This window comes from Apodemus sylvaticus, chromosome 10 (genome assembly GCF_947179515.1).
Source record: "Apodemus sylvaticus chromosome 10, mApoSyl1.1, whole genome shotgun sequence".
NCBI classification, from domain to species: Eukaryota; Metazoa; Chordata; class Mammalia; order Rodentia; family Muridae; genus Apodemus; species Apodemus sylvaticus.
Genome location: NC_067481.1, coordinates 26304730 through 26317329, shown reverse-complemented (window position 1 = coordinate 26317329; position 12600 = coordinate 26304730). Strand labels below are relative to the sequence as shown.

Sequence of the window (12600 nt, the reverse complement as noted above, 5' to 3'; positions counted from 1 at the left end):
CCCACTGCCCACACGTGAAGAAGGAAGTGGCTCTGACTTCCCAGAGCCTCTGCAGTGCTCCTCTCACATCCACAAAGGCCAGGTGCTCCAGTTCCTACAGCCTTGGTGAATCAGGCCAGGGGACGCTCAGATCCTGTTTCTACTTTTGATGACCCCTGCATCTTGTGATCCATTTGGAGTCCCCCTACTCTGTTTAGAATATTAAGCAAGAGATGTGGTATACAAACAAACACAAAGACAGAGCTAATTTAATCCGACCTGGTATGAGATGGTGCCTCTGAGCAAAGCTAGGTAGGAGTCGTGTAGGACTCAGTAGTGGGGGATCTAAGGCCTTAGCATCCAGCAAACTGACTGCGTGAGATTTGTTTACTGTTGTTCACTTTCTTACTATAGCCCAGGATGCCCTGGAAGACCCCTTGTAGCCTAGGCTAGCCTGAAACACCCAAGTGCTGGAATTATAGGTGTGTACCACTACACCTTTGTAATATAGACTTCAAAGTACCTCCGACAAAGATCAGACACACAGAATATAAAAATGACACAACCTCCAGGCCCTGACCAGCCATTTTAAAACTGCCTTTTAACAAGTCTTACTCAGCCCAGCTTCCTCAGGGAGAAATGGAGTATGACGCTCACCTACCCTGCTGACTCCTATCAAATCAAACAGCTTATACCAAACTGTTTTGACATCAGAACTTTCCTTCTTTCACCCCAACCCCCATCTGAAATAACCTTCCTCTCAGTCCTCACCAGTCCCCTACTGATCACAGCACAAATTAGGGAGCTGACTAGACTTGGGTCACAGAAGTAGCTGTGACTAAAGCAGGCACCAAATTTGCCTCAGAGCTCAGATCAAAATAAAAAGTACTTTGATTCCTCCATACAACTCAGTGGGCCACTCCCCACAGCTAGCAACTCATCTCTCACACAGAAGCCATCCAGCTGGGGTAGCTGGACTTCGACACACACTGGGCAGAGAAAAATGCGGAAGGACTCTGGCACTGCCTGGATGAAAAGGAATTTTCACCGATGCTGCTGTTTTTCTGGTAAGTGGGCCCATGCTATTAGGAAAGCTCTCTCCTTCGGACATCTTCTCCAGCCAATACCTAACTCAGCACAAGACTAAGATGAGAAGGCGCCTGGCCTCACATTAACTGAGGTGCTGTTGTATGCACTGCTGCTAATGGATCATTAAAAAAGCTGGGAGTCTGAGAAACCACAGCCATGTCTGAAGAGTGCCTGCTGTCCCAGCAGCCAGGCCTGCTGGCAAGAGCTGGCTGCCTAGCGCCAACTCCAGGAAGAGAGGAGAGGAGAGGAGGAGGCCAACCCAGCTTGCTGTTTTTTGGCTGAGTAGGGAATTGACACAGACCACCTCCGGCTCCTGTCTGGAAGTTTTGAGATCAGAGAGCTTCAGGCACAGCTGGGTTCACAGCTGCACCATTTGGAGCATTGGACTCATTAATATTCATGAGCCATCCCCACCAATCGGCAGAGTGGATGCCATTAGCCTAGCATCTGTCGGGTTTTGTGAGGGTTGTGTACGGAGTTTTTTTTCCCCCTTTTAAATGAACTTCTTTTGACATTTTGGATTTGCCTCTGCAGGTTTTCTATCCTCGCTTCGCTCTGATGCACCATATAAAGGAGAGACCCAGGGGAGGCGGCTGGAAGGAGGGATGAACTGCAGCCCAGGCTTTGCATCTGCCTGTTGACAAACTTTATTTCTCTTTTAGCACCTGGCACCTCAGACAGGCTTCGAAGACGGAAGCAGCATCAGGTAAATTATACCTAACAAGGTTCATGCCCAGATCTGAGAAGAGCCGCATCCTAGCTCTCTGGAAAACCGTCCCTCCTGCAGCGGCGAACCTGAGTCTCACACACAATGCAGGAGAGCTCCAGCGCACAGTTCTACGGTGTTATTTCCACGCTGATAAATTCATGATTTATGAAAGTAACTCCCGCCAGCTCTCACTCCCACCTTCCCTGCTACAGCTTGTTAGACACAAATTGCAACAACAGTCTTAAATACTTGCATTTTATTTCAGGCCAAAGCCCCTCAACTCTGAACTAAATGCCATGACAATCCCACAATGCAGGCCAGTAGTACCACAGCCGGGGTGGACAGCCAGAGGGAGAGAAAGACACACAAACCCGAGAGCACAGCAGCAGCAGCAAGGTGAGCCCAGCCCACCCAAGCTGCACGCCCATCTGAAGGACAGCTTCTGCCTCCTCACCTCCATCCCCAGAGCCCTCACTTCCAGGCTGAAGCAGAGCCTGTGCGCCCCACTAACAAAAAAGCAGCAGTAGGCCCAGGCAGCCAAAGCCCTGGAGGTAAGGAGTTGTTATTAAGAGAGGAAAGGGATCTAAAAAAGAAGGGAGCCCACCTTCACCCTGCAGAAACACTAGCTCTGCTTTATAAGCAAAAGATGGGCAGCCTAGAGCGGCCTCTGCCAAAGCCACACCTCCGACCTGTGCCTTTCCCAAAAGTGCCGTGGCCACTTTGCCTGGATAGGCTTTAACTGCCTAAAAGCTCTCAGGCCCCACTCAACCTGGCAAGGTCCTGGAAGATGCTGGAAACCTCAGCAAATAGTCACACCATGGCCATCTACTGGAAGGCAAGAAGGTGGGGAATACGTCTTCACCACTCTGTCCACACAAGGAGGCAGGAAAGAGATCAGCCTCCCAGAACCAAAATGCTCCAGGGCTTGGAGCGAAAACCGAAGCCTGCCACAAAGGGAAGAGAACGACAGAAACTTTCTGTTGGGACAATGTTCAACATGGCAGCTAAAAATCTGCCAAGGGGTTCCCCAAACATTCAGCTGTGACAGTTCTCTTTAAACAAACACCTGAAGAAACTCACTTCCTGGGAAAGTAAATACAGTTCTATTTAAAACCAACACCTTCTGGGCCCTGTGCGTAACGCACAAACACCAGTGTGGCATTTATTCCCATGGAGGAGATATAACAGGCAGCCACAACCTCTGCATAACAAACCTGAGTAGATTTGAATGGAAGTTGTTTAACGACCCAGCTTTCCCGACACCTGCCCTGCCCCCAATGCCACCTGAATGTGACCGTGGCATCTTCCCCACCATCCAGGAGAATAAGATCAGCCACAGCTCACTTTCCCCACACTGTGTCTGTCTGACCAGGATCCGAAGGCACAGTATGGTCCGCTGCCACAGCCCATTTCACAGGCTGGGCCACAGAGCGTCCTTCATCGGGTCTTGCAGGTTCACAGCGGGCTGGCGAGGAGCTGGGGGGCAGCATGGGGCTTTCTAAGGATGGGCCCTCAGAGTCGATCACTGGAGCCCACGTTTCTAAGTGCTCCTTCTCTTCACTGAGAGGTGGTGAAGGGGAGTTCCTCCTCCCTGATCTTGGAAGAAAGCAGCAACTGGGAAGAAAGAGAGAGGAAAGGAAAGACAGGCGTGACTACATGATAAAAATGGAGAGACAGGCAAAGTAGATGAAGAGGTCCCATGACCATTCACAGAAGTATTCAGCCATAAAAATAAATGATGTATGGAGATGCGCTGGAGTAGAGAGAATGGCTCAGTGGGCAGAAAGCCCCCACTACCAAGCCTAATGACTGACTTCAATCCCCAGGACCCATATGGCAGAAGAGAGAACTGACCAACAAATTGTCTTCTGATCCCCACATATATGCCATGACTACACATATGCAAACATACACACTTGACAAAATAAAATTTAAAAAAATATTTAAAGCAGCAGGTGGTGGTGGCGCACGCCTGTAATCCCAGCACTTGGGAGGCAGAGGCAGGCAGATTTCTGAGTTCGAGGCCAGCCTGGTCTACAGAGTGAGTTCTAGGACAGCCAGGGCTACACAGAGAAACCCTGTCTTGGAAAAAAAAAAAAAGTAAAGTGTTATGCTGAATACACCAAGCCACCTGCCGTACAACTGTGTGTGTGAAATGTCAAGGACAGGCAGATCCAGTCAGGAAGTACACTATGGTTACCAGGGGCAACGAAGAGCCGCTGCTCACTGATGGACGTCTCTTCATTTAGAACAGAAGCATGGTCCAAGAGCTAAAGACAGGGCTGGGGCAGAACAGGTGAAGCCCCAGAACCACAACCATTCATTCATTCATTTTTAAAAAGAGCCTGCTATGGTGGTATATACCTTTAATCCCAGCACTCAGGAAGCAGACAGATCTCTGTTAGTTTGAAACCAGTCTGGTCTACAGAGCAAGTAGCCTACATAGTAGGTCTATACAGCTGGGGCTACACATGAGAGCCTATCAAGGAAGCAAGGGAAGGGAGGGATGGAGGGAGGGAAGGAGGGAGCAAGGGGTGATCTAAAATAGAGTGTTATTTAGACACCTAGATCCCTGAGCTCAAGTCTGAGGCAGAAAGATCACCAATAGAGGAAGCCTGGCATGGGATGCCTGGCAGTGAGCTCCAGGCCAGGATGGGCCAGTGTAAGAATCTGCCTTAAACAAAAAGAAAAAAGCCAGCCAAGGAAGTCTTCCCCTTCTTTCTCCCTCAGTTTCAACAGGACCTCTAGTTTCCCATTCAAGAAAGAGAACCAGGCCTTTCCAAGGTTACCAACACTGTGACATTTCTTTCCCAACACATGGGCATGCCCATGGGTGTCCTGTGTCACTGGGCACCTAACAGCTCCTACCTGTTGAGTTGGTCTCCTTTAGCCAGGTGAGAGGTGCTCTGCCTCTCCTCCTGGGCCCAGCCACAGTTCGACATCGCATAGGAAAGAATGGCATCAGACACCGTCATTGCACCCCGGCCCTGGACACAGGCTTCGATCTCGGGCACTGAGAGCTGGCTTTGGAGGAAGAGATGCAACTGACTGTCTGACAGAAGAACCACGCTCTGCAGGACCCTACAGCAACAGAGAGGACACCACAGGACAAGTAACTAGCATCCTCTCCCCCTCTGCCCACCCCTCCCCCTCCAGCTGGCTTCATCAGGCACTGGAGGCTGGAGGGCACAAGTAAAACTTGGTGGCCCCGCCTCCACAATGGTGGGCTGTCCCGATGTCCACTCACTTTTCCAGGAAATGCTGGAGACCTTGACGTCGCTTCTCAATGAACTCATCAGAGCCACCAAAGAAAGTGGACTTCCCAGGAAGTTCCGGAACAGGCCTGTGGAATCGTAGCGTGACACCCAAGGTAAATGAAATATCACCCCAACCCCATCCAAAAGAATCCCTGAGAAAGCAGGTCAGTTAATATCGGTGTCTTTTGGTAAAGGGGCTTGACAGAGCTAACACTGATGGTGTGCTCTGTGGCAGGCACTTTGCATTAAATGTCCACAAACATGGCATTAAATCCTCCTAAAAACCACGAGGAAAGCTTTCCTCCTTTTAGGAAACCAGAAAGGGGACATGAAACTCCAGTGTCACACAACTAAGCTAGCACCCAGGTCTAGGATTCCAAACCCATGCTGCTGTGGCACTCCACCTAGTGTGCCCACATCCCGCATCACGGCATTACACCTAGTGTGCCCACACCCCGCATCACGGCATTACACCTAGTGTGCCCACTTCCAGCATCACTTGCTTTTCTAGTTCATTTTTATTGGAGGTTGGGGGGGAGTTCTTAATATCTTAGTTTTTATTTATGTATCCACACTGGATGTTCAGTGCACCATGTATATATGGTATTCATAGAAGCCAGAAGAGAACCAATCTCCTGGAACTGTAATCACAGGCAGTTGTGGGCAATCTGATGTAGATTGACCAAACAATCTCTTTTGTAAGAGCATCAAGTGCTCCTAACTACAGAGCCATCTCTCCAGCCCCTTTGGGGCCTTTGTGAGACGTGCCTCAATATGCTATCACCCTGGTTGGCCTAGAATGTGCAGTAATCCTCCTGACTCTGCTTCCTACATGGGAGGAATTCAGGCCTGCTCCACTACACCCAGCTCTCCTGCCTTTGTGCTCTGCATTGGTGTAGGGGAGCAATGGGGGGGGGGGCAATGGTATGGGTGAGCATGTGTATAAACATACGGGTGGAAGCCCAGGGTTGATACAGGGTGTCTACCCCCAATCACCATCACTTCATTTGCTGAAACTGACTCTCTCCCCGAACCCTGAACTCACCAGTTAGCTAGCCTAGCTGGTTACCAAGCCCCTAGGATTTCCCATCTCTTGTCTCTCAGCACTGGGGGCTAAGGACCTGGGCTCAGCTCATGCGTCATGACAACCATTTTACCAACACCCACCTCCCCAGCACCAGCTCTACACGGTAGAACGCAGGCTGCTGCATCCTTTCATAGGAATGCCAACTCCTCCACGTCACATACACTACTTATCATCTCAGCTACCCTGCAGGCTCGGGCAAGAAGATGGGGCATCTGAGGCCAGGCTGGAGCCACACACAGGCTCTATCTCAGAAAACAAAACTAAACCAAACCAAAAGAGTACTTACTCCAGCCCCAGAAATTTCTAAAAATGAGGTAAGTTGTGGCAAGTTACTGTTGCATGTTCTCAGCTTCTGTTACAGAGCACACAGAACTTTTTTTTTTTAATTGTTATGTGGGAAGAGGGGAGGATGTGTGTTCACTTTTTTCCGTTCATATGGTTTTGTTAGATCAAACGGCATGAACGGAGGGAGAACTGCAGGCTTCCTTTCCCTGACCTAAACACCTGAGTCCAAGCATTTCTCAAGCTCGTCGGCCTGGCACGCTCTAAGTTCTTCTCCCTCTGAGCTCTAGCTCCCTTGTAATCACCCCCAAATCCATTCAGACCTGAGAAGGCACAAGAGAAACTCACACCAAACCGGCGTTCCTCTGTAGCTGCTTCCTCAGCCACACAAACTCACGGTAGCGCCGTCGCACGCAGGAGGTCTTGGCAGTAAAGGCCTTGCTGTTCGTCTATGGGAGAAAGTCCGGAAGAGGGGTTTAAATGGGAAAAACCTTACTCCCACATGAGTTCACCACCACCACCACCCTCATTAAGGGGACAGATAATCAGGCTAGTGGGTCCCAGACCAAGATGCCACCAGGCAGCCTGAAAGGATTCTCTTTTCCTCAAGCTCTTCCTCTCCCTACTCCTTCTTGTAAATCTTCTGTCTTGGGCTGTCAGGAACACCCACAAATCATTTCTACCTCAGCACAGCCCACAGCCCTGCAGCTGACCCCATCACAAAGCCTGACTCACATGGAGAAATATCTTATAATCCACGTAAGAGTTCCAGGAGCCTTCATTCTGCACCCTGGGGTCCTGGACTCGCACTGTGATCACCTCCTGCAGGTTCGGAAAAAAAAAAAAAGTTCCTTCACCTTCAGTTCAGCTCAGCCATACAGACAGAATGTTGTTTGGTTTTTGCTCTGGAGTCCTGGCTGGCAGGAGCTCACTAGGTGGACTAACTCCCTTCACCATGTGGCAATTCAAGCCCGTCCGCCTCCTCAGAGTTGAGATCAATGAGGCACCACACCCAGCTAGCAAGACAGCTCTGACCACACAGCAGTCACCAACGTTTCTTTTTTCTTTTTTTTTTTTTAAAGATTTATTTATTAAGTACATTGTCACTGTCTTCAGACACTCCAGAAGAGGGCATCAGATCTCGTTACAGATGATTGTGAACCACCATGTGGTTGCTGGGATTTGAACTCAGAACCTTCAGAAGAGCAGTCAATGCTCTTAACCATTGAGCCATCTCTCCAGCCCCCACCAACATTTCTTAGTACCAACTTTCAGTCATTTCTCCATTCGTTCAACAAGCACTTTCTGAGCACCAGCGCATGTCAGGCACTGTGCTAAGCTAGAACATAATCAAGAAATGAAATTCCCTGTTCTCCAGAATATTATAGTGCAGGCCGGTAATCCTACCTTGGAAGGCTGAGGCAGGTGAGTCAAAAGTTCAAGGCCTTACCTGAGGATCTTGGTGACACTCAACCAACCAACCAACCAATCAATCAATAATGAGCTGTGGACAACAGCTCCCTCCTGCAATCCCAACACTCAGGATGAGGTAGGAGGATTACCATTAAGTTGAAGGTCAGCTGGGTCCACTGCTAGTCTCATACAGTGAGACTCTCTCAATCAATAAAGAGAAAGAGCGCTAGGAATATAAATGTACAGCTCAGTTCTAGAGCCGAGCACTCCAAGGCCCTGAGTTTAACGCGCATGGGGAAAGGTAGACAAGAAAGCACAGTGAGAGAGATGCATGGGAATGTTCTCATGAGCCCCATTTCTTAGGTGATTACCAAAGCCTTCATTTAACAAAAGCTTACATTCTAGTACATTCCTACCAATGGAAGAGTTAGTGGAAATGGAGGCTCACTTCTCCACACACACAACTGCTACACCTTTCCTTCTCCTGGCTTTAATGTGAGCCCATGAGAAACACCAGGAGGATTAATAGGGAGAAAGCCCTGCGGATGATGCGCTGCCGGCTGTGTCCCCTCCTCCTAAGTGGCCCTCAGCTCTGACCCACCTGGAGACTTCGCTTACCTCCAGTTCTTGGTTCTCCAACATCCTACACCAAAAGCCCATCGGAAGAGAGCATCTGAGGCGGAGCAGCAGAGACATGGGAAGAAGCACAGTTAGCATGCCCTTACCAGGTTTGTCTGAGAAAAACCCCCAAAGTTTTTAATAGATGTCCCTTGGGGAAACCCAGATAGGCAACTTTCTCCCAACCCAATTATGTGTAAAACTTGAAAGAGGAAGGGGGTAAAGCCCACAATAGTTAGCCACAAGCTAAAAGCCCTGGGGAATTTGCCTCCATTCAGACTACTGCTGGACGCTCTACAAAGCCACCGCGATCTAGAGCTCCTAGGGGCATGAGGAGAAGTCTGTTGTGGCCAGAGAGGCAGGTGGGTTCCATTGGAAAACTTCTGCCCAAGGACTGTGGCTTAGCAATCTTGTGGAACATGGCTTTGAAACTGAACCTACCAGCGCCCCCTCCTGGTTGTTTAGAAACAACTAAGTCCTTACAAATACCAAACTCTCTTTGTCTTGCTAACCGAAGTCACCTCCATACAGGTGAGTGCTCCTAGGAGCACCCAGCTGAAGAGTCCAGTTAGAGTTTCCCACCTTCTCTTACCAGCTCTCCAGACCTGGAGCCAACCACTATAGTCAACTGCGATCCTGACATGCCATCCGGTTTGTACCTCTGCCTATGCACCCCACAGCTTCTCAGGTCAACTGAGGATGCATTCTGCTCCTTTGTAAAGATTCATTAAAGCTGAAGCCACTGATTTCCCCCAGTGTGGTAGTTTATGCATACAGCGACATCGCCCACTCCAACAAGGGGACCATGAAGGCTGTGGCACAGGGTTACTGGATTCCAAAGGGGCCCATGATGTCACCTTCTGTTAAAATACAGCACTAATCTTGTTACTCCTAGAACCACTCCAGCGGCATCTACTCTGGCTGCCGCCTCCACCCCTTCCTCTCTCTTAAGAGCAGAACAATAAGGTTTAATTTCCCTTTCCAATTTACCTTGAAATGAAAACTGACTTCAGCCAATATGTACTTCCAACAAATGATGCGGGCTGGCCCCTGGGAAAACAAGACTCTCTCTAAGCTCTCCCTCGCCTCCTCCCATGCCCATTCGCACACCCACTCGTTTTTTTACAGTCCCACAATTAATTTTAAACACATTCTCTTATTAGTTCTGCCTTACCATTAGAAGAGTGCATAATGAGCTTCCGTCTAGTTTATGTTTTGCTAACACAGGGCTAATGTTTCAAAGGAAGAGGAACTCGTTTACTGCATGAAATCAGCAGAGCAAACAGCTTTCGCAAAGCTTTCCAATATCCCAGAAGGTCTCTCTACAGACAGACATTGCATGCAGGGACAAAGCTACACGGAGATAACAAAATGGAGCTGAACTGTGGAGCAAACCCAAGGTTTTGTGATTTCAACACCATAATAAACAGCATTCTTGCTGACAGTCTGGCTTTTCATCCGCAGCAGTCACCACCTCCAAGAGGCCCTAAACTGAAATGCAGGAAATCTCAATTCCCCAATAACCCAAAACGACAGTCCAGATGGAAACAGACAAAGATCTGTGACCAAAACCAACAGACTTTCCGTGAATAATTAACCTGCTGGGGCTTTCCCGTCTCTTCTCTTTTCAGGCATTTGCTATAAACTGCCAGCAGAAGAACAGAAAGTTAAATATTCTGAAGTGATTTTTTGTTTGGTTTTGTTTGTGTTTGTAGTACAACAGAAAAGATGACAAGAAAGAAAGTCATCTTTCCACTTTGGGGAGATCACACCTCTCTGAGTGAAAAAGACTGTGAAATTCAAGACTCTAGTTCAATAACTAACGGTTCATCAAACGTTTGGTCTAAACAAGAGTTTGCTAGGGGCCTGCAGCACCCCCATGTGGAAGTTTTTCTCCTTTATTTTGGAGCTAATTTCATATAGAAACAAATAATCATAAACTGGCTTTTAAGACATCCCACGCCTCCTGAGGCTCTGTAGGTGCAAAGCTAAGTGTTAGAGGCACTGAGAAGGTTCTGGTTGTCAATTTTCTTAAGACACTGAAACTGCAAAAAACCAGACTCCATTTCTAACAACAACGACACCACTCTTCGGAAGAAAATGGAGCTCAGTTCCATTCCTGGAAAAGCATCAAGTGCTTAACTTCAACTCTGTGACCAGTCCAAAGAGGTGGATCTGTGCATCCAATAAGGAAGGACAAAATCAAGTAACCTCCAAAGGTTAGGAAACTTACTTAATGCTAACTACATTCCTGGGGCCTCTTCCATCCCATCTGAAGTGCTCTCTGCTTCCCTCAACAGTACCAGCACCAACTGTGCCGGAGAAAACCCACCGGGTTTTGGTATGTACAAAGTTTGACGCATTGTAAAGCTCACAACTACTAATTCAGGGGAGCAATTCAAAGCCCTCTCATTTTCTCTGCCACTTAAACTACTTCAAGGGACATGTTAAAAAACATATTTATCGGGCTGTAAAAAAGAATGCACCATGGGGCCTCCCGCCCTTCCTTACTCAACTCAAAAACCTCGCCTTTCTAAATACCCACAGGTGCTCCAGGAAGCCCTTCCATCTGTCCTGTCCATCAAACAGCTGTTTCCACTTTTCAGCCGTAACAGAGGCGAGCATAATTTCCAGTATCTGCCAAAAATATCTGCCATTGCCTTCCACTGCCGGCCACTTGGGTAGACATCCCTAAACTCCGACTCCGGCCGCTCCTTTCCATTCTTTAGCAAACTTAGATGGAAACCAGCCAAATAGTCCTTCTCTTTTCGCGGCTAACCTCGGGACGGAAAGACTACTTTCAACGTCTATTGAAAACCCAGGCTTCCTTTCTTCATGAGTCCCAAGCAAGCCCTCACTTTCACACCGGGCGGTAAGACAGCCCCTTCCCTAGCGTGTCAACCGAGGCCATCACTCAAATGCCACCACTACTGCTCAAGCCGGCATCCCATTCTCAAGCAGCACTTACGAGCCCCGGCCCTGCCCACGCCCCCTCACCTAAGAGCAGCAGCAGCAGCTCTCCACAGCGACACCACCAGCACTGCACCATATAGTCTGATCCCGGCTTCTCCTTCCGGGTGAGTCGCCGGTGCCCCGGTGCACGACGGGAGGCGGCTCCGACGGGCCAATCCTGAGTGTCCAGGACGCCCCACCCCTGCAGACCAGGTCTCTCAGTGGCGATCGCCAGTCAACGCAGGCCCTTTGCCCCGCCCAGGCCTGAGCTGAAATCCGCATCTTTCCGGAAATCGCTAGGGGGCGTGGGAGGCGGAGCGCAAAGACAGAGACCCCGCGAAGTCCACTCCCGTGCCGTGTCCCGCCCACCGCCGTCAGGCGACCCAATCAACGCTCAGGAGACGTCTTTAAAGGCCGGCGAAAAGCTTCCTGGGATCCCAAGTATCCACAGGGTGTTAAAGAGCGGTTAGAGTGGGAGGTTTCTCGCGTTCCTAAAGCCTTACAAAGTTCTCGAGGGTCCGGGTTTGAACCTCGGAGGTTGTAGTTCACCGTCTGAAATGTCAAGGGCACTGCCAATTAGATTTGGAAAAGACACAGATAATCCCAGCAAAAACCAGACGAGAAAGTTGACAACTCAACAGTTGTCAAGCCCAAAGCAGGATCATGCAGTTAGTAAGCAAGAAAAAGCCGGTGAAAATGCTAACCATAGAGATACCTAAATTCCTCTTAAGCCAATGGAAGTGGCTCATGCTCGGAACCCTAACACTTGGGTAGTTAAAGACATATGGTGAGTTCCAGGATACAGAGTAAGGCTGTCTGAAAACACAAACGAAAAGCCCTTTGATCCGTTAAAAAGTTAATTTTACGTCTGTAATCCCAGCACTTGGAAGGAGAGACAGAAATTGAAGGCCAATGCCAACTGCGTAGTAAGTTTCAGGCTATCTTGGACTACCCTAAGACCCTGTCTCAAAAACAGCAAAACAGGAACTGGACAAATGACTTCAGAAGATGAGTTCAGCACACACAAATTCACGCAGCTCATAAAATCCTGCAACTCCAATTTCAATGGATCCGAGGCATACACGCGTCAAAAATGAATATTTATTTCTTTTTATCTTGGGTAGATGAGTGTTTTGTCTATAAGTATGGATGTGTGCTACATGTCTACCTGAAATACTCAGAGGCCAGATGAGGGCCTTAGATCTGCTGGCACT

At 48.8% G+C, this 12600-nt stretch overlaps 1 protein-coding gene across 3 annotated transcripts; it reads right to left on the bottom strand.

Moving 5' to 3' along the window:
* Positions 1-2018: 2018 nt before the first annotated feature.
* Positions 2019-11534, bottom strand: Snx11 (sorting nexin 11). Of its 3 annotated transcripts, none has more exons than XM_052193954.1 (8): positions 11432-11523; positions 9425-9484; positions 8435-8489; positions 7139-7225; positions 6752-6852; positions 5025-5120; positions 4646-4858; positions 2019-3391 (listed from the first exon to the last, which is right to left on the bottom strand). In XM_052193954.1, the coding sequence occupies exons 3-8, from the start codon at positions 8474-8476 to the stop codon at positions 3118-3120; spliced, it is 813 nt and encodes a 270-aa protein (XP_052049914.1). In that variant the 5' UTR covers positions 8477-8489; positions 9425-9484; positions 11432-11523; the 3' UTR covers positions 2019-3117. The 3 variants fall into 3 exon arrangements, with proteins under 3 accessions (XP_052049914.1, XP_052049915.1, XP_052049916.1); XM_052193955.1 differs by lacking the exon at positions 11432-11523 and adding an exon at positions 9609-10055; XM_052193956.1 differs by lacking the exon at positions 9425-9484 and having other exon boundaries at positions 11432-11534.
* Positions 11535-12600: the final 1066 nt, after the last annotated feature.